Below are 26,295 nucleotides of genomic sequence, written 5' to 3' on the forward strand. Positions count from 1 at the left end.
GGAAATACATTGCAAAAAGAAAAACGAGAAAGAACTGGGACAAAAGTTGGGGAGAGAGGGATTTGAGAGGTGGAATAGGACTGTTAAGAAAATAATCATTTGCAAAACAGATTCCAATGATGAGGATAGAAGGTCAAGGTCAAAGGGGGATTATCAGAAAGGAAGAAAAAGCAAAAACCTAAGATTAAGGATGGCGAAAAAGGAAAGACCTGCAACAGAGTAGAAACTGGCCATTTCATTTAGAGACCACAAGTATCAGGCAAACTCCGTCTCTTTTATTATTTTATTTGTAAAGAGGAGTGCGGTGACAGAGAGAAGAAAAAGTACAAGAATTCAGAATGGAGAGCAATACATAATTAAGATTCATAACCATGAATGAGACTAGGAAAAAAATAACTCATAAAATGGAAGAAAATAGGAGAATGGTTTAAAGAATCCTACAACATATTGCTCATAAGAATTAAAATGAGGGACTGCAAAATTTTATCAAGCTTCAGATAAACTTAAAAATGGGTAGAAGTTGTGATTTCAGATAAGGCTACAGTAAATGTAGACATGATAAAAAGAGGTAAGTAGGAAAACTGCACCATACTTAAGGGCACTAATTTGAATACTTAACACATATGCACCAAATAGCATAACATCTACAAAATGAAAAATTAATCAAATTGAAGAAATAGTAATATTATAATAAAGGATATCAATATATCTCTTTCAGATTTAGACAAATCTAACTAAAGGATAAAATAGATATAATTTAAGTATCTCAATAGAATTTTTAAAAAAATTAGAAATGACATATCTGATAATTATTGATTACCTAATTTAACTCAATTATTCAGTGAAGTATTGATCAAACTACAGAAGGATTATTTTATGGGCCTAGAAAAATAATAATAAAATATGTTTGAAGAACAAAAAGGTCAAGAATGTCAAGGAAAAAAGAGGAAAGGAATACAATCTATCAGTATAGAGAGCTATATCAGAACATATTAGGTACCTAGCATATAAAGGAAACAAACACAGTCTCCTGGGGTTTGATAAACCTAAGTACTCCAGTTACCAGGGTAAGGACTCACCTGGAAAGCAGTTTGGCAGAAATATATCTAACATTCTATACCAAGAAAAATACCAAGCACATGCATAATTTATACATAAAAGATGTTATGAGCAAATTAGTGGAGTAAGGAAAAAAAACACCTTTCAGATTTATGGATGGGAGAAAAATCCAAAGTCAAAGAAAAGTCAGATAGAAGCAGAAAAGACTGACAATTTAATTACATAAAATTTAAAAAGTTTTTGTACAAACAAAACTAATGTGTTAATATTACAATGGAAACAGGTGACTGGGAGACACAATCTTTACAGCAAGTTTTTCTGATAAAGGTCTCGTGTGTGTGTGGGGGGGGGAGAGCATATTAAAATTATGAGAGTAAAAGCCATTCCCTAATAAATAACTGGGTAAAGAATATGACTAGGCAATTTTCAAAGGAGGAAATTCAAGCTATCAACAGTCACATAATAAAATTTTCTAAATCATTAATAAATAGAGAAATGAAATCAAAGCAGCTTTGAAGTTTTATCTTATACCCATTAGACTGGTAAAGAAGAAAATGACAACTGTTGAAGGAGTTACAGGAAAACAGGTACACAAACATACTGCTGGAGAAGCTTACATTGATCCAGTCTTGCTGGAAAGCAATGTGGAGCTATACCCAAAAAGTATACAGCCTTTGACCTGGCCATACCACTCACTAGGTCTATATCCCAGAGAAATCAAAGAAAGAGGAAAAGGGCCCACCTTTGTTATGGGGCTTTTCTTTTTTTTTAATTGTTCAACTGAAAAGAGGGCAGTTGGAGTTACATATAAAATATTTTTAAAAGGGAATAATAAATGAGAGAATAATAATATAAGCACAATATTGAAAATTTTAATCCATTCATATTTACGGTTATAATTAATCCGTGTTTTTTAAAGCATATATATTCTTTTAAATCAGCATTTTTATATATTGTTTATTTTGTACATACTAATCTTATTTATTCTTCTCTTTTCAATTACTCTTCTTCACATACTCTGAATCTAGAGTCATGTTACTGGTCTGTATCCCTGATGCTGCTTGCACAAGACAATTGTACACAATACCTCCATGGATTTTCACTGACTGTCCCCTATGGAATTCTCTTTCCTCATCTTTGACACCTGGTTTCCTTGGCTTTTTTTCAAGTTCTACTTTCCTCAGGAAGACTTTACCAGTCTTCCTTAATCTTGGTGCTCTCACTCTTGATAATCTCTAATTTATTCTATATATAACTTGTTGTGCTGTCTCCTTGAGAACAGAGACTAGTTTTATATTTGCCTTTCTTTGTATCCCCAGAGTTTACCACAGTGCTTGACATGCAGTAGGTTCTTAATAAATGCTTAATGAGTGACTTGAGATGCCAGAGAGAGTCATGAAGATCCAGCTCTCTGAACCTCAAAGATATGGGGAGGATGGGCTAATCCCAGGAAGAAGAGGTTGACAAAAGAACCCAAGGGGCTAGGGTAAGATCAGATAGGGTTGACCACCTCACCAAATAGTATAATAAGAGGTAGAGCCTGGCACTGGCAAAAACCCCCAATTCAGAAAATAAATCTAGGGAAATAAGTAAATCAAAGAAAACATTAACCAGCATCAAAAATTACTGCAAATCTGGAGATCTCCAGAAAGATAAAAGTAATTCTGTAATAACTACATGAAAAACCTAAAAGGAAAAAAAACAGATTTTCCACAAATAGTGCATGAATACCTAAAAGTAATGAAGCAAGAGATTTAAAAAAAAGAAAGAAAAGCTATGGAGGAAAGAATTGGAAGGTAATTAAATAGCTTAGATGCTGTTGGTGGAACTGTGAATCAGTCCAGTTTTTTTTTTTTTAAAAACAACTTGGTATTATATGATAAAAGAGACTGTTAATAAACACTGACTTACTGAGTCCAATGCTTGGCATATATCCATAAGGAGACCAAAGACAAAGATATCTAATATAAGCCAAACTACTGGTAGCAGAATTTTTATGGCAGCAAATAACTGGAAACAAAGTAGGTACCCACTGATTGGGGAAAAACAGTAGCGGATGAGTGTAATGAAATATCACTGTGTTAAAAGAAATGGCAAATATGAAGAATCTAGAGCAACATGGGAAAATCTGTGTATGTGATGCAGAGTGAAATTAATGAAAACATTAGAACAATATACAAGATATTAAAAAGTTGATCTTGGTCTCAGAGAACAGATAATGAAACATACCTCTCTCCTTTTGGCAGAGATAAGAAAATGCAAGGGCAGGAATGCTGCCTACTTTGTAAGATGTAGTCACTAGACTGATTTTTGCTTATCTGTCTTTTTTACAAGAAAAGATTCGATCAATGGAAAAGAGGCGGGGGAAGAGTCTACATCAAGAAATGACTATGATGCAAAAATAAAATTTTGTGATAAAAAATACTCAAATCTAAGTTATACTTGCCTTAGATCCATGATAGCTCCTAGATTTGATCTAATTACTTGCTTTGTCAAAGACAAGGTGTGATTTTAGAATATCTTGTGTGTGTGTGTGTGTGTGTGTGTGTGTGAAAGCTTTCTTCTTTTCATTTTCTATAAGTGATCTCAGTTTAAATGACTAGGGTTTCCCCACCAGAAGCTGCATGACTACTTCCATCTGTGGGGGTGTGGGGTGATGGAGAAATCTCATAGTCCCTCAGATCCAGACCTGTTCTTTAGTTGGATTCTGTTGGTTTGTGGGGTACAAGGAGAGGGGTTGCAATTGTTCTTGGGTATTCTAGGTGTTCTTGGAGGTGGTGCTAGTGTAGTTACATAGACCACATTACAAAGCAGCAATAAAGAAAAAAGCAGAAAGAAGAAAATGATTACTTTCTTCAGGAGGGGGTCATCGTATGTGCTCCACCTTAGTATTGAACGGGATTAACTGGGGCTTCTACCACTCTCTATGGAATGTTTGTTCTCTCTCTAGTTCTCAAGCTTGCATCAACAAGAGGTAGATACAGTTGGGTGATGTCTCTTTAGAAAATCTCAGCCCTTTTCTAAAGAGTTTCCTTCCTATCACTAATCTCACTTGGAAGCAAGAAAGTTTAGTTTTTCCCTTTGAAACGTAAGCTTCTTTCAGTCATCACCTGCTGAGAGGTAGTATTTAGTAGTATCGAAAGAGCCTGAGGTAAACAGCATAGTTCAATATCATTTCAACCAGAAGCAGACCACACACTGATCTTAAGAAACAGCAACATGGCACCTAGGAACTATGAAACCTTTTGTGATTTTTTCTCTCTAGTGAGGTTCTTTCTAGGATACCGTGGTTTGGCTCTGCCTCTTAAGAGAAAGAATAAGAAGAGGGCTTAGAGGAGAACCACAGAGATGATTAAAAGATAAGTACATAAGATCCAATAAAGAAAGGCCAAAGGGACTCAGATTATTGTTTTTGAAGGGGAAGCTGAGGCTGAGACTCAATGGGTGTCTTGAAGAGCTCCTTTATGAAGAATGGTGAACAGCTGTTGTTCATCTCTGCTGAGGAGCGAACAAGAGGAAATGGGCACAGATTTCCTCAGGACTTTAGGTTAAATACAAAAGAGAACAACCTGATATTAAGTGCTGTTGAGTACCTCACTGGGTTATTGAGTGAGGTCAAGAGATTTTTGTCACTAAAGAAAATAACAACAGGCAGACACCCTCCTATTTCTGAGCTATTTAGGAGCTCAGAGATATGATTCAGACATTCACAGTGAGGCCATTCCAATCTTATTTTTCTGACCCAATGAAAATGAGAACTGAATATAGTAGCATATAGATTTAGATATAGATATATAGATATGTATATAGCTAAAGGACCCCATAATATGCATGCAGAGAATTCTAATTGTATAAATTCTATAACCTGAGTTGGTTTCTGCTCATTCTTTTTCATATAGGTAGGGTTTTAATCAAAATGGCCTTCTCTCTTTCAGTTAACACTCATATAAAAATTCACAAGGACTGTGAAGCAGGCTCACTAAGTAAACACACCCTTCTCTACAGTGCCAAGGAAGTAGAGACAATACAGGAGAGTAGCAATGGCTGTTCGTTTATCAGTATTGGTCAATGAGGAAGTGAGAGAACAGGGCATCTGATACCTGGTTGTCCTCTTCCTCGTATCTCATCAGGTATGGATGATGTTTCCCAGAGAGAGATGTATATCTGCCCACGGTAAGATAGTGTCAGTGGTGTTGATGACTTGAAATGAATGTAAACTTTACTTTCTTGTAGAAATGTCTCCTGTTGAAGGGCTAGCTCTGGTGCGACAGATCTATTCTGACCATATTTTAGGTTTGGGGGTGGGGTGGGGAATGAAGACTGATCAGGATGGCAGTGTGTACAGAAGATACCTTTCTGATTTATCCAGGCATGTACCTCACTAATACTCTTCTATGCACCAAGGGAGGGATAAAAAGAACATGTGTTTTTAAATCACTTTCCTATGGGAAAGTTCAAAGCATCTTATAACCATTATCACATCATACCTTATAACATCCTTTGTGAAGTGGGTGTCAATTTTTTTGTGGCTTTCTACAGATGGGGAAATTGCAGTATAGCTAATTTAACCAAGGCAATCTACCAAGGCAAGAGAGAAGCTGAAAGGAAGACCTCATCTTTCTTAACTACCCATGCTCAAGGCATCAAACTACTTTGCTCTCTTCCAGGTTTTGTTAATGTGGGATAAGAATTTAAAAGTGACAGTGGACTTCACTAGGCATAGAAAAGGAAAAATAGCAACTATCTTACCTTCCAAGTATGAGGTGAGACAGCACTGTCAAACTTAAATAGAAAAGGATTCCTGTGGGCTACATACTGACTCAGAAAATTACAAATTAACATTATCTATGTTGTATTGCATTTTTATTTATTTTGTCAAATATTTTTCAATTACATCTTAATCTAGATTAAGTCTACTCAGGGAGTTTTGCAGGCCATTTACAGAAAATTTGACATCTCTGTTATGTGAGATAATTAATGAGACAAAATGTCATTTCTATTGAAGCAAAGTGCAGTTTTCTTTGGGGAAAAAGGTATGCATTAATGCCAGATTTTAAAAAATTATCAATGGAATTGTGATGGCAATAAGTGTGGATGAATCCTTGTATACTACAACATTTAACTAAGCTAAAAGCTGACTTTTAAACGCAAGATATTTTTTCACAATTCAAGCCAATAGCAGGTTTCTTTCTTTTTAGTTCATGTGGCTTAAAATAATTACAACAGACAGGCAGAAGCATTTCCACTTAGCCAGGATTCTGGGCTTACAGGAAATGACCCTTCTGCATGTCTGATCACTATGGAAATTGATTTTACATAGATAGCTAAAAGTACACAGAACCACGACAGCAGACCCTCCATATTTGTACAAGCCAGTGCTGTTCTTTCTGGTTCATTACTGAAATCCAAACTCGATCAGTTTTCAGTTTTCTGAGGCCTCCAGTTATGGGTGCAAGCCTTTTCTGCTTAGGATATTTAGTGAATCTGCCCCCTGGGTGGGGAGTTTCCTTTCTGGGATTCTCCCCACCCACTCACCACATAACAATTTCAGATGACAGAAAGCAGCATTAAAGTGGGTCAGACTAAGCTTTAAGTGTTACAGAATTGCATATCTTAGGCTATGTTGCAGGAACAATAAATATGTGGGACATCATTAGTATGTTGCTGATTAAAAAAGGATCCAAAATATCAGAGTAAATGGGCATTACAGAGAAACAGTATTGTTTATATCTGTATTTCTTATATTTTTTAGGGCCAAATGCCTTTTAGAGGTATCTGGCCATTTGTGTTCATCAAATTGATACTTTAAAAAAAGAGAAATTTATTTGTTGACTTACTTTCCTTTGTAATTCTTGTATTTAGTGTCTTTTTTGTCTATAACTAACATTACAAGTTCCTGCACTCATTACACAAATGAATCGATAAAACACTGGAAAGATAAGTAATAGAAATTTCAGTGTTCTTGATGGGTCATAGGATGGCCTCCAAAATAAAACATTCTTTCTGCAATAGAATTCATATTTTTAAAAATGTCATAGATTTATGTGGCTATTTTTAGTGACTATCACAAAGTAAGTTTTGCAAATATTCTTTGTGAAAAGCAGGTCATTTTCTTAGGGTGAGCAGGTCTGGAAGCAGGTTGATAACATTTGTTTACTAGCCAAGTCTGCCAACATTGGTGCGGAGGGAAGAGTGGTTGGCAAGAAATTTAAACAAACATGAGCCAACAAATAAGAGTTTGGAAATTTCTTAGTAGTTGCTGGTAAACCCACTATTGCATGGAATCGTTTGGATGAGTAAATGATTCCATCCCATTATTTAAAGATAAAGAAACCAGAGCACAAAGCAAAGAAATGCTTCGCTTCAAATAATCCAGTAATAGCAAAGACTGGGATTATATTTACCAGTTTTTCTGCATTTTCATTTAGCTCCTCAGCCACTGTGTTCCAAACTGGACAGTGTTTCATCTCCTGGGCACCTACCTTCTGTCCAAATCTTAAAACAAACTTTTCCTCATATTAGCAACTTTGTTGGGTCTCATGAAACAATAACCTGAAAGGAATAGCTGAGTAGTATAAAGGAAAATTGGAGAGTTTACCCCAAATGCCATGACTGATCTGGAGCTGATCAGTTTCAAGGTTGAAAAATCCTTCCCAAATTTGCATGATTCACATGCCTAACAGATGTGCACAGGGATCAGTTTGCAGCAGGGGCCAAACATTTGAGGCTCTAGGGGGGTGAACATGGGGCCTTTGGGGATTTAGATTAAAAATTAGTACAATATGTTGCACAGGTAAGAACGGTAAAAACTTTTTTTTTTTTTTAAGTAAAAATTCTTTTTAATGACTCAACTAGATTTCGAGACTGGTCATCAGAAAATACGATGTCCCTTGACCTTCAAAAGATATGGTACATGTTTAACACAAACTGATAGAGTGGGCAGGAGAATGGGAAATGACATTAACTTCTGGAGCCAATTTCAACTACACACTGAAGGCAACTAATCCAAATAAGATATTGTGTATATCTAGATTCTAGATCTATTCTGTGACAAGTATTTGTCCTTGCCAGAGGCCATTAGTAAAATGAAAGAACTGGAATCTGAAAGGAAACCCTAGAAGGTTCAATATTTCAATGGATTTGTGGTCCATTAGTATGGGTGTTTCTTTTACTGGTGTCAATGAAATTCTTTATCCTCCATAATTCCTATCCAAGGTTTCCATCAGTCCTCCACAGAGGTTTAGACTAATGTGGCCTTTCTCTGCTGTTAAAAGAAAGCTGTTTTGAGGGGTCCTGCTGCAGTACTTGGTTAGTCTATCACATTCTCACATGGTTTTTCCACTTCCCTTGATAGTTATACATGTCCTTGAAGAAATATTTTGTTCGATTTTACATGTACAAGTTGTTGTTAAGATGCCACAGCCCACTTATATTCACCATGCACTTTATAGTGCCTTTTCAGTCATATTTAATTTTGATTATGCTGATTCAGTTCAATATGGGTGGAGGGGAGAGGAAGGAATAAGCACTGATATAACCCCTACCGTGTGCCAGGTACTGTGCTAAGCACTTTACACATATACCTCATTTGAACCTCATGACAACTCTGTGAGGTAGGTTGAGGAAACTGAGGCAGAAAGCAGTTAAATGACTTGCCCAGGGTCACCTAGTAAGTTTCTGAAGCATATTTAAACTTGGATCTTCCTGACTCCAGGCCCTATAAGCTCTATCTACTGCACCATATAAGATGAATTTTCTAAAAGTAAATGTAAAAATGTTATTGTCTTATCAAATAGTGAGTTTTCTGCAGTGGAAATAAGCAATAATGCTTTAGAGATAATTCTTACAGGGGACAGGAGAGTGGGGAGGGGAACCTCTAAAATCCTTTTTTAATTCTTAGATTCTATAATTATAGGACCTGATTTCATGTAACTTAAAAAAAATTGTATTCCCCATAGCTATAGCAACAAGCATTATACTTTGCAAAAACAGATAAACAGAAAAACCCTAAAAATTTTTTTTGGTTATTCTAAACTTGACAAATTCCAACAAATATGAGTTGTTTTCTATGCAAAGAACAACACAAAAATGATCTGTCAAACTGATTGTCCTAAAACACAGATCAGATCATAGAACCCTCTCTATTCATAATAAACTCCTGTGGCTCCCTATCACCTCCATGATTTAGTATAAAACCCTTTGTTTGGTGCTCAAAGCCTTTCATCACCAGTCTTCCTCCTACCTTTCCAGTCTTCTTGCACTTTATTTTCCCCTGAGGACTTTGTGATATACTGAGACTGGACTCCCCACTCTGAACATTTTCACTGGCTGTCCAGCACATCTGGAATGCGATACCTCTTCTCCACCTCCTACAAGATCTGGCTTCTTTCAAAGTTGAGCTAAAGTCCCACCCTCTGGAAGAAGCCTTTCCCAGGCCTTCTAATGCTAACTTTCTCTCTAGACTGGGAAGGACTTTTCTTTTTTGTGTGATTGTTTGTTTCTTGCTGTTGTTATTGCTCTATTTTTGTCTTTCTTTGTATCCCCATCCCTTAGCACAGTGCCTGGCCTGGAGAGGTGCATAATAAATGCTAGTCAACTGACAGACAAAAAAGAAATTTATATGAAATTTACAGAAATTTACATTAAATTATTAAATTAATCATTAATTGTTAATCATTATTAAGCATCTCGTTTTTTTAAGCTAAAATAAATTCAGTACGTTAGATCCAAAGCAGCCCCGCTCCCTCTCTCAGAAAGGGGGTAGCATGTTTCACTATTAGCCTTCTGGAGTCCTGGGTGGTCACTACATTGATTAGAGTTCTGAAGTCTTTCAAAATCCTTTTCCTTTACAGTGTTATAGTCTCTCTTCACTTCCTTCTGTATCAGTTCATACAAGTCTCCTTAACTTTTAAAAAAATGAATTTTAATGAATCCATTCTTTTTATCATTTCTTTTTTTAATTTATTTTTTAAATTTATTTATTTATTTTAAGTTTTCAACATTAATTTCCACAAAATTTTGAGTTCCAAATTTTCTCCCCATCTCTCCCCTCCCCCCATCTCAAAACATCGACCATTTTAATTATTCCTACCACCAATCTGCCCTCCCTTCTAACATCCTTCCCTTCCCTCATCCCCATCTTCTCTTTTGTCTTGTAGGGCAAGATAAATTTCTATACTCCCTTACCTGTATTTTTTATTTCCCAGTTGTATGGAAGAACAATACTCAACAGTTGTACCTAAAACTTTGAGTTCCAACTTCTCTTCTGTCCTCCCTCCCCACCCATCCCCATTGAGAAGGCAAGAAATTCAGTATAGGCTATATATGTGTAGTTTTGCAAACAACTTCCATAATAGTCATGTTGTGTAAGATTAACTATATTTCCCTCCATCCTATCCTGCCCCTCATTTCTTCTATTCTCTTTTGACCCTGTCCCTCCCCAAGAGTGTTGACTTCTAATTGCTCCCTCCTCCCATTGCCCTCCCTTCCATCATCCCCCCCCCACCCTGTTTATCCCCTTCTCCCCCACTCTCCTGTATTGTACGATAGATTTTCATAAAAAAAGGAGCGTGCATTTTATTCCTTCCTTGAGTCAAATGTGATGAGAATAAGCTTCACGTTTTCCCTCTCACCTCCCCCTCTTCCCCCCTCCATTGAAAAGTCTTTTTCTTGCCTCTTTTTATGAGATAATTTGCCCCATTCCATTTCTCCCTTTCTCAATATACTCCTCTCTCACCCCTTAATTTTATTTTTTTAGATATGATCCCTTCCTATTCAACTCACCTTGTGCTCTCTCTCTCTCTCTCTCTCTCTCTGTTTGTATGTATGTATAATCCCACCAACTACCCAGATACTGAAAAAAGTTTTAAGAGTTACAAATACTGTCTTTCCATGTGGGAATGTAAACAGTTCAACTTTATTAAGACCCTTATGATTTCTCTTTCCTATGTATCTTTTCATGCTTCTCTTCATTCTTGTGTTTGAAAGTCAAATTTTCTTTTCAGCTCTGGTCTTTTCATCAAGAATGCTTGAAAGTCTTCTATTTCATTGAAAGACCATTTTTTCCCCCTGAAGTATTATATTCAGTTTTGCTGAGTAAGTGACTCTTGGTTTTAGTCCTAGTTCCTTTGACTTCTGGAATATCATATTCCAAGCCCTTCAATACCTTATTGTAGAAGCTGCTAGATGTTGTGTTATCCTCATTGTATTTCCACAATACTCAAATTGTTTCTTTCTAGCTGCTTGCAATATTTTCTCCTTGACCTGGGAACTCTGGAATTTGGCTACAATGTTCCTAGGAGTTTCTCTTTTTGGATCTCTTTCAGGAGGTGATGGGTGGATTCTTTCAATATTTATCTTGCCCTCTGGTTCTAGAACATTAAGGCAGTGTTCCTTGATAATTTCATGAAAGAAGATGTCTAGGCTCTTTTTTTGGTCATGGCTTTCAGGAAGTCCCATAATTTTTAAATTGTCTCCCCTATATCTATTTTCCAGATCAATTGTCCTCCACCTCTCTTACTTGATTTTCAAAATCCTCTTTGAGCTCTTCCATGGCCTGAGACCATTGAATATTTATTTTGGATGTTTGGGATACAGAAGCCTTGACATTTATGTCTTTCCCTGATGGTAAGCATTGTTCTTCCTCATCTGAAAGGATGGTAGAAGATATCTGTTCACCAAGAAAGTAACCTTTTATAGTCTTATTTTTTTCCCTTTTTTGGGCATTTTCCCAACCAGTTACTTGACTTTTGGGTCCTTTGTCAAGAGTAAGGTACACTCTGGGGATCTGTAAGATCTCAGTTCCTCCAAGGTGGCACAATGAAGCATGTACACTGGTCTGGGAGCAACCAGAAACTTTTGTGCCCAGAATCTGTGAGCAGTAGAGTTTCCTCTCCACAACTACCTGGCTTCCAGTTCCACCAAGCCAGCACTGGGGGCTGAGATTCAGATAAGCTGCTCAATTCCCCCAGGGGCTTTCAGTGGGGGCAGGGCCACCATTCAGTGTGAAATAAAGATCAGCTGCTCCATTCCTCCAGGAACACTAGGTGGGGGCAGGGCCACCACAAAGGGCTGAGGTAAGGATCAGGGGCTCAGTTCCCCCAGGGGTTTTATGATCCAACAGTGGATGGGGGCTGCTGTGGGAGCTGCTGCTGCCTCATGCTGGCTTCTGCTGCTGCAGCCTCAGGTCAGAACTATGGGAAGACCTTGCTCCTTTCTTGGCCAGGTGAAAAAACCCTCTCACTGACCTTTGGCACCTGTGGGTTGAGGAATCTGCAAACCACCACTACTGCAGCTGGGGATTCTGTCCCAAGGTCTGCTCAGGTCCTCCTCCCATTGTGCTTGGTCAAGGCTGGGCTGGGTTCCGCTCTGCATCTGGTGGGATAGACCTTTCCCGTGGGCCTTTCAGATCACCCCAGGCTGGAAATCTGCTTCACTCCGTTGTTCTGTGGCTTCTGCTGTACAATTTGTCGAGTCTTTCTTTACAAGTACTTTATGGGCTATGGGGGAAGAGCAAGTGTATGGGTATGCATAGTTTAGTAACTTTTGGAGTATAGTTGCTTTCCAGAATGGCTAGATCAATTCATAGTTCCATTCACAATGTACCTATCATCCTATAGCCTCCCCAACAATTATCACTTTCTTTTTTTGTCAACTTTTCCAAACTTATGAACGTGAGGTGGAACCTCAGAATTGTAATTTGTAAAAAATTTCTTTTTATTATTAGAAGCTTGTGGCATTTTTTCTTTCTGTCCCTCAGTATGGCATGATGTAGGCTTTCAGGTGCCCCCTAGAGCAGAGATGTATTGGCATATGTTTAATAATAATGTCTCTGGTGAAAAAAATGAACATAGAAATCTTTTCTTGCCAGCCTGTTTCAGCTGGATCTCTTGTCTCCATTAGCAGACTCTGGCTTGTTTACCTGTGCTGGTGCTCACTCTTCTGGTGGGATACTTTTCTCCTGGATGTCTTTTTATACAGTCCTGGCCCAGATGAACATGCTCTTCTTGTTGAGTTTCTTGATCACTGTCCAATCCACTGCTCTTTTTAGATGTTTGCTGAAGTACATGCGTGAGAACTGAGATCCTCTTTAATCGATCAAGCAGCCATCTGCAATCTCTGGCTGTTAGGAGTCCAGAAGTCATCAACTTCTCCTTCTTAATTCTTCTTTCTTAGGTAAGGGCAGAGTCTTGAAAAACCAGAACAGTTTAGCAGCAGCAAGTTTCACAAAGAACTAATACTGAATACATTTTGATCTTGAAGCTCCTCTTTGTGTCTCCCAAAAGAGTACTTCAATCTAGGCTAGGGCTACTGGTCTAAGAGTACCTTTTATCCTTCTCCATAATGTGGTCTACTTATTTATAGCAAAAGTTAGTTCAGAATACAATAAAAATCAGATTACTTTATAAGAAGACAAAACTCATATAAAAGTACAAACAGCAAATAAGCAAAATTTAAAAAGAGAAGGAAACTACCAAGGGTAAGGGATTCTAGTTTGTCAAGTAGCTATGAGGCAGAGGGGACTGAGGTAGAGAGGAATAAATCTACCAATTTCCAACGACACAGCCAATTCCGCTCGGGCAGATCACCCAGGAAAACAAGGCTCATACTGCTTTTGGTTATATTCAATTCTGGCCAACTTGACTTTTCTCTTGCAATCAGGTGACCACTGGTTCCTTCAGGCTCCAAAGTTCCATCATGATCATTAAGTCCTTCCTTCCAGCTCAGAAAAACTACACTTCCCATATATACCTTTGGCAATAAGGGACTACATGCTAAGGATGAAAAAGAAAACCTCCCGACATGGAAAAGACACCTAGCTGTGGAAATTTTCCACTTTGCAGTGGAAATTGTTGTATTTGGGTCTTGAAAGTAAAAAATGATAGTATTCGCATACACAGTGTCTTAAGGCTTATAAAGTATTTTACTTATACTAACCCTGTTTTGTACAAGTATAGCTACTATCATTGTGCAGATGAGAAAAGTAGGACTCAGAAAAGTTGGCATCACATGGCTACTTGTTCCAAATTTAGATCTTCTGACTCCAAGTCCTGTGTCCTACTCTTCCTAAATAAATAATCATAACAGAAGAAGAGACTGGGGTGCCACTGAAGGAAGAAATGCATCCACTTCTTCTGGGGCAATGAACCTATCCTATTAGTTGATCAAGAATCAGATCTGGGTCAGATATGAAATAAAAAACAAGCCCATGCAGGTAAATTTGTTCTTGGTGTCACTAATGCTCTTCACACCTGATATGAGTGCCATTAGGCAAACAGTAAACCACATACCAATGTGGAAACTCAACCACTGCAAATCTGAAAACCTGCCCCTAGACGTTCCAGAAGAGTGTATGAGTACAGAGAAAGCCGCATTTTTTTTTTTAATAGAGTGAAGGTATAGCCAAGGTCCATATCAGTCTTTTCATGAAATGTAATTTTCTTCAACATTAAGAGGTTGAAATGGAAAACTAGAAACAAAACAATTTATCTGAATGAGCTGTTTATATTAGTTCTGGGGAGATGAACTAGCCTGTCTTGTTTTAATATTATTTTTACCACCTACATTAAGAAAACTACTTGTTATTACTGGAAGTGGAATTCCATTGGAGTTTTTTTTTAAGTAAAAAGGATTAAAACTAAGCTTAATACAGAGAAAATATGCCATCATTTAACTGATTATTACATCTTTTTTTACATCTTTTTTTTGTCTATTGCAGCATAGCTCTAATAATTCAACTGAATTAAGCTCTGACTATGAGCAAAGTTTGATAATGATACCAAGTTTATAGAATTAAAATATGAAAAATGCCACAACCTTTACCCTCAAGGAGCTTACAAGAGGATACATGAGTGCAATTTGTAAGTATATCACATAGGATGTTTTAGGGACAAAAGAGACTCTGAGAATGTACTTTAGAAAAATTTGAGGAGGGAAACAGTGTCATCAGCTGGGGAGTGAGGTGAAGGGGGAGGAATGTTTAGTGAAGGCTTCAAGGACAATTTAACATAAACCTCCCTATAAAAAGCCAAATTTGGATTACCTATGATTGAAACAGTTACATAAAAACCTTGGTATCTGTCTGTATATTGATTTGATACAGCTAAGAAAGAATGCTTTAGTGCATCTGGCAATCCAATGTGCTTTTTTTTTTTTTTTTTTTGAAGCACAACCTCAATTTTGGGTTGGGAGGAAAAAAGGTATTTCAACTCAAAGAAAGATTTAATATGTCAGAGTTTCCTCCTTTTAAAAATTGAAAACAAAAATTTTGCTACTAGCAATTTGGTTCCAGACTGAGGAAAGTTACAGGACTTCTATATCCTGACTATATCAGACCTTTTCTAAAGGGCTACATTAAACTCTGGATCCCACATTTTAGGCACATTATCAGACAAGAGTTTATCCAGAGAAGATGGAAGGAGATGCAAAAGTTAAGTAAAGAAGACTTTCTAGAAACCATGCCGCATACAAGGATAGGAATGTTTATTGTGGAGGAGAGAAGTTTTATGATGAAAGGAAATAAGCATTTATTAAGCACCTACTGTATGCCAGACACCGTCCTAAGTACTTTACAAATATTATCTTATTTGATCCTCACAACTCTAGGAGTTATTTCACAGTGCACAGAGGTTAAATAATTTGTCCAAGGTCATACAGCTGTTGAGTGTCTGGAGCCAAATTTGCACTCAGGTCTTCCAGATTCAAATGTGCCATCTAGCTGCCACTCTACTTGGGCAGAAGGAAGAGCTATCTGCTAATATGTGAAGGACCTGCATGTGGAGAATCACACATGTTCTGCCTGGCCCCTGAGGGCACAAGTACCAGCAATGGGTGGAAGATACAAGAAAGGGAGACTTCAGATTCATACATGGAAAAAACTTCCTAACAATTAGGATTGTGCAAAAGGAGAACTTTGACACATTGATGTGTGCTGTTACTCCTTAAGCAAAAAGGAGCTAAGTTGGGTTGATCAGTGTTGTTAAACTACTTTGACATTCCCTTTCCTTCTCTGCTATCTCATAAGTACTTGAAAACAATGAAACTGTTTCTACTTAATCAAGGGTTCTTAATCTTTTTTTGTGTATATATCACAGACCCCTTTGGCAGTCTGGTGAAGTCAAAGGTGCACCTTCTCAAAATCATGTTTTTAAATGCATAAAATGAAATAGATAGGACTTAAAAAGAAACCAATTTTATTTAAAGATGAGTATCAAAAGCCAAGTTCATGGACCCCAAAGTTAAGAACTTCTGTCCAGGGGTTTGTACTTCCGGAGTACATGATACCCTCTTTTCTTTAGGTGGGCCTCATCTCTGATATTTTCATTCGCTGTATGGTTCTAAGCAATAGCAAAGACTGCCCTCCAACCACTAGGCTTGTATACCACCCTCTGGGACGGAACTTAAGTTATCTGAAGAACAGGGTTAAATTGTCTGTTATTTGAAATGTAGTGCTCATTTTGATGGGGGAAATGAGAGATTTCAATGAATAACACTGTCCCACCAATGGCACTTAAACTAGATGATAGACATTCATAGCAATAATTTTGTAGTTTTCAAGAGTGCCCTTTATCCTTAAAAAGCACTTTCTCAGGAAAAAAAAATATGGTAGAGAGAAAAGCACACTTCTTTCCATTTAATGATCCTTACAGCCTAAGGATAGTGGCAATTTCTTGGAGCAGTTTTCATTCCAGCATAGTCAGCATGACAGAACCCAATAAAGTTTCACTTTGACCAGTTCCCAGAATAAAAACTGCCTAGGCATTACCTTTTCTCCTAGGGGTTTATATAAACACTGCACACCTTGATTTCTATGTTTAATATAATTTCATCTGTAGACAAAGGAACTTAAGGTTTTCCTTCTGAAAAGTGAAAACGAATTTCTGCAGTCCTCTAATCCTTGTGAAGTATGTGAAAAGTGGAGAAGGTAAATGCAGTAACTGAATTTATGTCACTATCCTAGTGGCACGTAGTGTAAGTGGTCCCCTGTACTCTGACTTTTACCATGTTTATTGCTTACTGAGAAAGGCAGGCAGGCAGAAAGGAAGAAAGGAAGGAAAGAAGGAAGGAAGGAAGGAAGGAAGGAAGGAAGGAAGGAAGGAAGGAAGGAAGGAAGGAAGGAAGGAAGGAAGGAAGGAAGGAAGGAAGGAAGGAAGAAAAGGAAGGTACGGTGTTCAGTACTTCACAAATATTATCTCATTTGACCCTCACACACTACCTGGGAGGCAGCTGACGTTATTATCTCCATTTTACACTGAGGCAGACAGGGGCTAAATGACTTGCCTGAGGTCATACAGCTATTAAGAGGCTGAATTTGAACTCAGGTCTTCCTGACTGCAGGCTGAGTGTTCTAACCACTGATTCCTTGATTTTCCCCATGTGGAAAATAGTAAAGATAATATAAGATTCTTTCCATATAAAATATAACCATATGGCTAAGAACTGGAAATCGATGGGATACCCATCAATTGGGGAATGGCTGAACAAGCTGTGATATGTGATTGGGATGGACTGTTATTGTGCTATAAGAAATGACAAGCAGGATAACTTCAGAAAAACCTAGGAAGATTTACATCAACTGATGCAAAGTGAAGTAAGCAGAATCAGGAGAATATTGTAGACAGTAACAGCAATAATGTATGATGAAGAACTGTGAATGACTTAGCTATTCTCAGTAATATTCAGCAAATCTAAGACAATTCCAAAGGACTCAGGATGAAGCATACTATCCGCCTCCAGAGAAAAAAATATTGTCTGAATGCAGACTGAAGCATGCTATTTTTCACCTTCATTCACTCATTTTAAAAAATCGTCTTCTTATACAAAATGACTAATATGAAAATGTTCTGCATGACTGTACATGTATAACCTATTGAAATGATTGCTTACTATCTCAGGAAAGGGGGGAAGGAGGGATAGAATTTGGAACTCAAAACGTTAAACAAATTAAATTTAAACAAACAAAATTTAAACAAATTTTAAAAATTGCTTTAACATGTAATTGGGGAAAAATAAAAACATAAAAAATTAAAATAAAATAAACCACAGGTGAAATAGGCTACCAAATGCTAAAGCAGTGTTTTCCTGCTGTATACCATGATGACTCCCCTTTCCTGCTTTTTATGATTCTTATTCATTAAATCTCCATAGATGATCTAATCAATATGGCTGAAACCTTCTTGTTCTTTTAGTATCTTAGAGGTACCAATTTGCCACTGTGCTGTCCAACTTTGTCTCTGATTTTTAACTAAACGACTGGCCTACCTCCTTTTCCAGTCATACTTATCTTCAATAACATCTTTCATGCTGTGTATTGCATCCATGTCATTCTTGTCAGAGACTGCAGCCTGCCTCTTTGTGTGGCCCATTAGGCTATTTATCATTTTAATTATTTAGAAATTTTGATGTTCCAGAATTCACAGGTATATAGCACTTCCCAGCATATCTGCCACATATAATCATAAGCGAAAGGTTGGACGATGGATGAATGGATAAGCCTAGAAGTACCCTGTCTGTTTAAAATGTTAATTCTAGCTGCTGCCATCCCCCCTTCATTTCCACTTACCGTTTTTCTTCTGAAGTATCTTCCAGTAGCATATGAAGAAAATCCTGCAGAAAAACAAAGCAGACCCATAAACATGTCTATTGATAAATTATCCTGAAGCTACATTCATTTTTGATAAAGCTTTACTAGCAGCTATAAATAACAAGGAGCCCCCTGTATAACCACACAATCACTTATTCAGTGTGCCAACTCAACCAGTTAAAGGAGGCAATTTTACACGACAAATTTTGCACTACAATTTGCAGTACAAATAAAAATTTTAAGGTGTTTCATTATTTACCTTAGCCCAACAGCCTATTTCATTCAGAATGAAACCATTATCATCATCAATTTATGGAGAAAAGTACAATTTTTAAAAAATTAATCAGATATTCTTTAAAAGCACTTCTGTGAAGAAAAAATTTCACCTATTAGACAGCCTTAACAAAGTCAACAACAAACTCCCAATTTTCTTACTAAAACAAAAATAGGAAGTTACCTGATAATTTTTTTAAAAATCATTTTAAATCAGAAAGCACTAATCCAAGCTCTTGCTTTCCTCCACAGAGCCTTTCCTATTTATTCCAGACTACACTAATCTCTGGGTTCTTTGAAATTTCATTGGATTTATAGTTTAAAATACATAACATTTTATTGTTGCCTAATTATTTGTAAATCATCTCAATAATTAGACTGTCAATTCCTTGAGAATAGAAACCACACATATTCCTTTTATATCTCCCACAATGCTAAGCATAGTAGAGGATACATAGCAGAATAATGTATAAGAGACATTATTTTTAGCATTTAGTTTTTCTAAATTACATGTAAACCAATTTTTCACCATTCTTTTTTTTTTAAATTTTGAGTTCCATATTCTCTCCATCCCTACCTCCCCTCCCCTATCCTTGAGAAAGCAAGCGATTTTATACAGAATATACAAGTGGTAGTGCTGGTGTTGTTCAGTTGTGTCCAGCTCTTTGTGACTCCATGGATCACACTGTCCATGGGGTTTTCTTGGCAAAGATAATAGAGTGGTTTGCCATTTCCTTCTCCAGTGGATAAAGCAAAAAGAGGTTAAATGACTTGCCTAGGGTCACATAACTAGTAAGTGTCTGAGGCTGGATTTGAACTCCTTTTCCTAACTCCAAGCCCAGCACTCTATCCACTGCGCCATCTAGCTGTTTCCTAGATTATACATGTGCAGTCATACAAAACATTTTCATATTAGCCATGTTGCGAAAGACAATGCAGACCAAAAATCCAAAAACAAGAGTAAAAAGGAAAGTTTAAAAAGTATGCATTTATGCTCTATCAGTTCTTCTCTGGAGGTGGATTGTGTTTTTCACCATAAGTCCTGGAGAACTGTCTTCCATTACTGTATTGCTCCAGATAGCTAAGTCTGTCATAGTTGATCATCACACAATGTTGCTGTGACTGTGTTCTGCCCATTTCACTTTGCATCATTTCATATATGTCTCTCCAGGTTTTTCTGAAAGCATTCTGCTTGTCATTTCTAATACTACGATAGGATTCCATCACAATCATATACCACAACTTGTTCAATCATTTCCCAATTGATGGCTATCCCCTCAATTTCCAATTCTTTGTCATCACAAAAAGAACTCTATAAATACTTCTGTACATATAGGACCTTTTCTTATTTCTTTGGTCTCTTTGGGTTTGTTATTCATCCATTTTTGAAGAGGGGCAATGACATCATGGGTGATATCTTGACTTGTGCATGAATTAAATTTAAATTGAGACAGAGTTGTGCAAAGTCATCAGCCTTACTATCTCTTCCTCAGTCATCAAAGTCCAGTGGCAGGATAAAATTCAAGATGACTGGCAATGGACTAGTATGCAGTGCATGGTACTGGCATCCTCATATGCCATATCAAGTTCTACAGATCTAGTAGTGGTTGTTGTGTTTGTTCTTCATTCTCAAAGATGACCATGGTATCAAGATGATGACATAACTCACAGTTGACTTTGATTTGAGTGAGGTGGGGCTGTGCAAGGTCACCAACCTCACTTGCTTCTCCTGAGCCATCTGGATCCAGTGGCTTGACATTCATCAGGATGACTGGAGATGGTCTGGGATGCAATGTCAGATCCTGACCCTTTCAGGATAAGGTCTTATCACATTCTCACTTTGGGTGAGATATACCCATTCAATGAATAGGCTTCTTTAAGTAGTTACTCAAAGGATGGCCTCTTTAATAAAAAAAAAAAAAATCAAACTGGGAGGGGAAGACCCTCAGGTTTCTGGGTAAAAGAGAAACAATTACTATTTAGTAATTACAATCACTCTATGCTGGATGGGTGGAGACTTGCTGTCCAGTCTATGAGCTCCAGAGTGAATTGGGTTTAAGGCTTGATCTTTGATTAAGAAATGTAGCCAGAAAACCCAGAGGGAAAAAGGCAGCTTTTGGGCATGAAGTGTACCTTCCCTTGGGTAGAACACCAGAGGAGAAGGAGGAGGACATAGAGGAGAGGAGAAGCTACTCACTCACAGGTTGTGTTTGTCCTTAGCACTGGAAGAGGACCATGACCTCAAGATGATGACATGACTTGTAGCTGACTTTGATTTGAGTGAGGGAAGGCTGTGCAAGGTCACCAACTTCACTTTCTTCTCCTCCCTAGTAGTGGTATTGCTGAGTCAAAGAGTATGCACAGTTTTATAACCCTCTGAGTACAGCTTCAAATTGCTCTCCAGAATTACTGGGCCAGTTTACAACTCCAGCAACCATGTGTTAGTATCCCTATTTTACCACATCCCCTCCAACATCTGTCATTGTCCTTTTCTGCCATATTAGTCAATCTGGTAGGTATGAAGTGGTACCCAAGAGTTTTAATTTGCATTTCTCCATTCAGTGGTGAACATTTTTTCATATGGCTGTTGATAACTTTGATTTCTTCTTTTAAAAACTGCCTATTCATATCCTCTGACCATTTAGCAATTGGAGAATGATTTGCATTCTTATAAATTTTGACACAGTTCTTTATATATTTTAGAAATAAGGCCTCTATTAGAGCAACATGCTATAAATTTTTCCTCCATTTTTCCTTCTACTCTTGGCTACATTAATTTTGCTCATGTAAAAACTTTTTAATCTGATATAATCAAAATCATCCATTGAATGAATGAATGAATGATATCCTGTAATGTTCTCTGTCTCTTGCATGGTCATAAATTCCTTCTTTATCCATAAATAATGACAGTAAAATATTCCATGCTCCTTTAGTTTGCTTAAAATATCACTCATTATATGCAAATCACATACTCCTTTTGACCTTATTTTGGTATACAGTGTAAGATGATGGCTTATACCTAGTTTCGGTCCATCTACTTTCCAGTTTTCCCAGCAGTTTCTGTCAATAGTGATTTTCCCCCTGGAATCTTGAATCTTTGAGTTTGTTAAACATTAGATTACTATGGTCATTTACTATTGTGTATGTGTACCTAATCTACCCCACTGATCCACCACTCTATTTCTTAGCTAATACCAGATTTTTTGATGACTACTGTTTTGTAATATAGTTCAGATCTGGTACTGTTAAATTACTGTCTTTCACATTTTTTTTTTTTATTGATTCCCTTGATATTCTTGGATTTTTGATCTTCTCAATGAATTCTGTTTCATTTCTTCTAGCTCTAAAAAAATTTTTTTGGTAATTTGATTGCTATGGCACTAAGTATATTAATTTAGATAGAATTGTCATCTTTATTATATTGGCCTGGCCCACCTATAAGCAATTGATATTTCTCCAGTTGCTTAGATCTGGCTTTATTTGTGGGAAAAGCATTTTCTAATTGTGTTCAATTATAATTGTGTTCCTGGGTTTGTCTTGGAGGTATACTCCCAAATATTTTATATTCTCTACAGTTCTTTTTTAATGGAATTTCTTTTTCATTCTCTTTGATTTTGTTGTTAATATGGAGAAATGCTAATATTTATGTGGGTGTATTTTATATCATGAAGCTTTGTTGAAGGTACTGGTATTTAAACTATTTTTAGTTGATTCTCTAAGTATACCATGATATCATCTGCAAAGAGTGATGGTTTTCTTTCCTCATTGCCTATTCTAATTCCTCCAATTTCTTTTTCTAGTCTTATTGCTATAACTAGAATTTCTAGAATAATCATGAATAGTAGTAGGGATAATGGGCATTCTTGCTTCACTCCTGATCTTAACAGAAAGGTTTCCATCCTATTCCCATTATAGCTGATGTTTTTAGAAAGATACTATTTGTCATTTTAAGGAAAGCTCCATTTATTCCTATGCTTTCTTGTGTTTTTAATAAAGAATGAGTTACTACTTACCAAAAAGCAAAAGGGATCAGTGTGAGATATGTGTGAGACACTGAACTCATGTCAATTCAGTTCAGTAAATATTTCCTAAGTTGCAGCTGTGCACAAAACCCTATCCAAAGCAGAGGAATAAAAGCATTTCTTGTCCTCAAGTCATCATTTTAAAAAGCATTTATTAAGTACCTACTATGTGTCATGCATTATAGATACAAAGAAAGGCAAAAATAGTTCCTATCTAAAAACTAACTTTTTTTTTTTCCAGTTTCATTCAGTAGCATATGAATGAAGTAGCAAAGGAAGATGTGGTGTGAGCCTAGACTTGGCAAGCAAGACTGGTGACAGGATAAGGGGGCAAGGCATTGGAGAGACCAGGATAATATAGAGTTGACTTGGTTAAGCAGGGGTTGAGATAGGGAATGGAAGATGGAAAAGAACTAAGGGGCTGAGGTCATGATGAGGACAAAGAACAGGTTAGAGAATGTAAGACAATGGAAAAGACATGATAAAAGACTATGATCTTTTCCGAGTTACTGAATATGGAACTAGAACTAGTCAAGATCAAGGGTATGATCATCTCTCTGTGTAACTGAGGTAGGGTGGAGAAGCAGGTCACAGGAAATGAGTAAGTTGAGAAAATGGGAGGTTAAGATGTTTATGGGAGTATCAACATGTGTGCTGAAGGCCCCTAGAGGGCAGGAGTTAGGGAGGAGAGAAAGATTGAATCAGGTATTGAACTCAATGAGGAAGAAAGGAGACTGTCCTGGAGATTGGTATAACAGCTACCAGAATCTTGTTTGAGTGATAAATATGGATTGAATGAACTTCAAAGAATAAAAGGTTATTGAGTGATGGTGGTAGAGGGAGAACCTGGGAGTGGCAACAGGGAATGGTGTTGGGTATGAGTGAAAGAGCAACAAGTTCTAGAAAGGGTGGTCAGGGAAACTGTGTCCTCAGAAAGGGAACAGGTCTCATTGAGTACAATAAAATGGAAGGAGTTAGAAAAGAAAAGGTTTGAGAAGAAAGCAGCTTTGGTACATATGAAATAGGCATTCCAATAAATATTTTTCCCAGTAAATATTTTTAATTAATTTCTAAAATTCAATTTTCTTTATTTCTGAAGATCTTCACTCTCTCCCTCCTCCTTCCCCCAACCAAGAAAGCAAACTAAATAAAACCCCTACTACAAACATGTGTAGTCAAGCAAAACAAATTCCAATACTGACCATGTTCAAAAAAGCCCCCATGTCTCAGTCAGCACTCTGAGTCCACTACCTCTCCATCATGAGTCCTTCCCTGATCAGTTCTTAGCACTTTCAACACCGTTTGTCTTTACAATATTGTCATTTTACAAATTGTACTCTCCTCACACTTAGCATCATTTCATATGTCTTGCCAGGTTTCTCTGAAACCATCCCCTACACCTTTTCTTACAACACAACAATATTCAATCACATTTACATACACTATCTTTTTTCATCAATTCCCTAATTTTTGGGCACCCCCTCAGTTTTCAATTCTTTGTCATCACAAAAAAAGAGTGACTTTAAATAATTTTGTATACATGGTTCCTTTTTCTCCTTCTCTGCTCTCTTTAGAGTATCAACCTAATGGGAACATTGATGGGTCAAAGGGTATGTACAGTTTAATAGCTTTTTGTAGCATAATTCCTAATTTTCTTTGTAGAATGGCTAGACTAGTTCACAACTCCATCAGTAATACATTAATATACCTGCCTTCATATAGCCCCTCCAGTATTTATTTTCCTTTTTTGTCAACTTTCCCATTCTTATGGGTTTGAGGTAGTACTTCAATTATTTAATTTCTGTTTATTATATTAGCTTGGCCTACATAGGTAGGTAGATCTTTAGTGGGACATTGAGAAGATCAGGTTGAGGGGGATGGGAACAAGGAAATAGGCAGCAGGTGAAGAAGAATGAGATTTGTACACAACAGCTGGGGATTATTGGTAGAGGACAGTTATGATGTGGTGGGAATGTGCTTATCACTAAAGAATGAGTTAAATTAGGTCCCTAAGGGGTCAGGCACCTGGTATGAATGCGGACTAGGTTGAAGAATAAGCCAGTAATGGAGAGTGAGCAAGAAGGACAGGATTTCTCTTGATAGGTTCCAGACGTGGACTCACCAAACACTGCATTGGCCTTTGTGAGAGCTTAGAGTCTACTTGCGTGTGTGTTCATCCTTCGTTGTCAAAGAAGACCAGGCCATCAGAGAAGTAATGACATGACTTGAACTTGACTTTGTTTTGAGTGAGGGAGGGCTGTGCAGGTCACCAGCCTCACTTCTCCTCCAGAGTCATCTGAATTCAGTGACCAGATATTCATCAGGATGACTGGAAATGACTCAGGATGAGGCAATTGAGGTTAAGTGACTTGCCCAAGGTCACACAGCTAGTGAGTGTCAAGTGTCTGAGGTGATATTTGAACTCAGGTCCTCCTGACTTGAGCACTGGTACTCTATGCACTGTACCACCTAGCTGCCCCTTATAGTCTCCTAGGAAAAGGTAGGACATGTACCCAGGCAAGTATACTAGTAGGCAGAGTGTAACAAGGGCAAAAGAGAATTCCCTATAAAACACTCTAGTATAACTTGAGGAGGGAGAATATTTTCACCTAAAGGAATTAGGGAGGATTCTACTGCACCAAATCTGACCTTTTAAACAAGAGGATGCTGTCAGATGGAGTTGAGGGAAACCAAATGCATTCCAGGCTTGGGCGTTTTAAAATGCATAAAAATTCCTTTTACAAGGCAGTTATCCAGGACAAGGACCTAAACAGGCAAATATGTAGATTATGGTGACTGACTTACTACCAGGAAGTAAAATCTGTTTTTCATTCTTATTGATGGTCCTTACCTAGTAATTCTTGGTACATTCCAATTACTAGCATGTTAGAGCTTACAAATTATTAATGCCATGTTCTAGATTAGAAAACAGGAAGGAAATATGTCTAAAGTGTCAAGGTGAATGATTGGCAGAGCCAGGAATGGGATTCTTGCCTGGAATCTAGAAGCTGAATGTTGATAATGGGCTTTGAAAGAACTGAAAGCCCAAAAATGTTGGGTTTTTTGAAAAATGTTTAAAAACAACTCTAAAATCCCAAGCACAGAAAAGATATACTCAGGGGTGCTATCATTATTACTAAACCTTCTGATTTCCCATCCGTTCAAGTGATGGCAAAATGACTAGTTTGAGGAAGTAAATAGTTTCATTGGTGGTCTTATCTGTGTACTCATACAAATTTGTTAACAGAAGAATGGATAGTCTTCACACTATTTGAATAGACTTTGCCCTTACCTATCACATTCTACCTTATATTATACATAGACTAAAAATTACAGATATGATAAATGTGGGTGCTGCAA

General features: G+C 37.2%; 1 protein-coding gene across 13 annotated transcripts in view; it reads right to left on the reverse strand.

Annotated features, from left to right (window-relative positions):
* Nucleotides 1-26,295, reverse strand: part of AOPEP (aminopeptidase O (putative)) — a 553,954-nt gene that overhangs the window by 202,577 nt on the left and 325,082 nt on the right. For all 13 annotated transcript variants that reach the window (XR_011964391.1, XR_011964390.1, XM_072596916.1 and 10 more), the window contains one exon: nucleotides 18,620-18,663. Coding sequence is in view for 11 of the 13 variants with exons in the window: in XM_072596916.1 (XP_072453017.1) it covers nucleotides 18,620-18,663 (44 nt within the window). In the remaining 2 variants the exon portion in view is untranslated. The remainder of the gene's footprint in view (nucleotides 1-18,619; nucleotides 18,664-26,295) is intronic.

This window comes from Notamacropus eugenii, chromosome 3, assembly GCF_028372415.1.
Source record: "Notamacropus eugenii isolate mMacEug1 chromosome 3, mMacEug1.pri_v2, whole genome shotgun sequence".
Lineage (NCBI taxonomy): Eukaryota > Metazoa > Chordata > Mammalia > Diprotodontia > Macropodidae > Notamacropus > Notamacropus eugenii.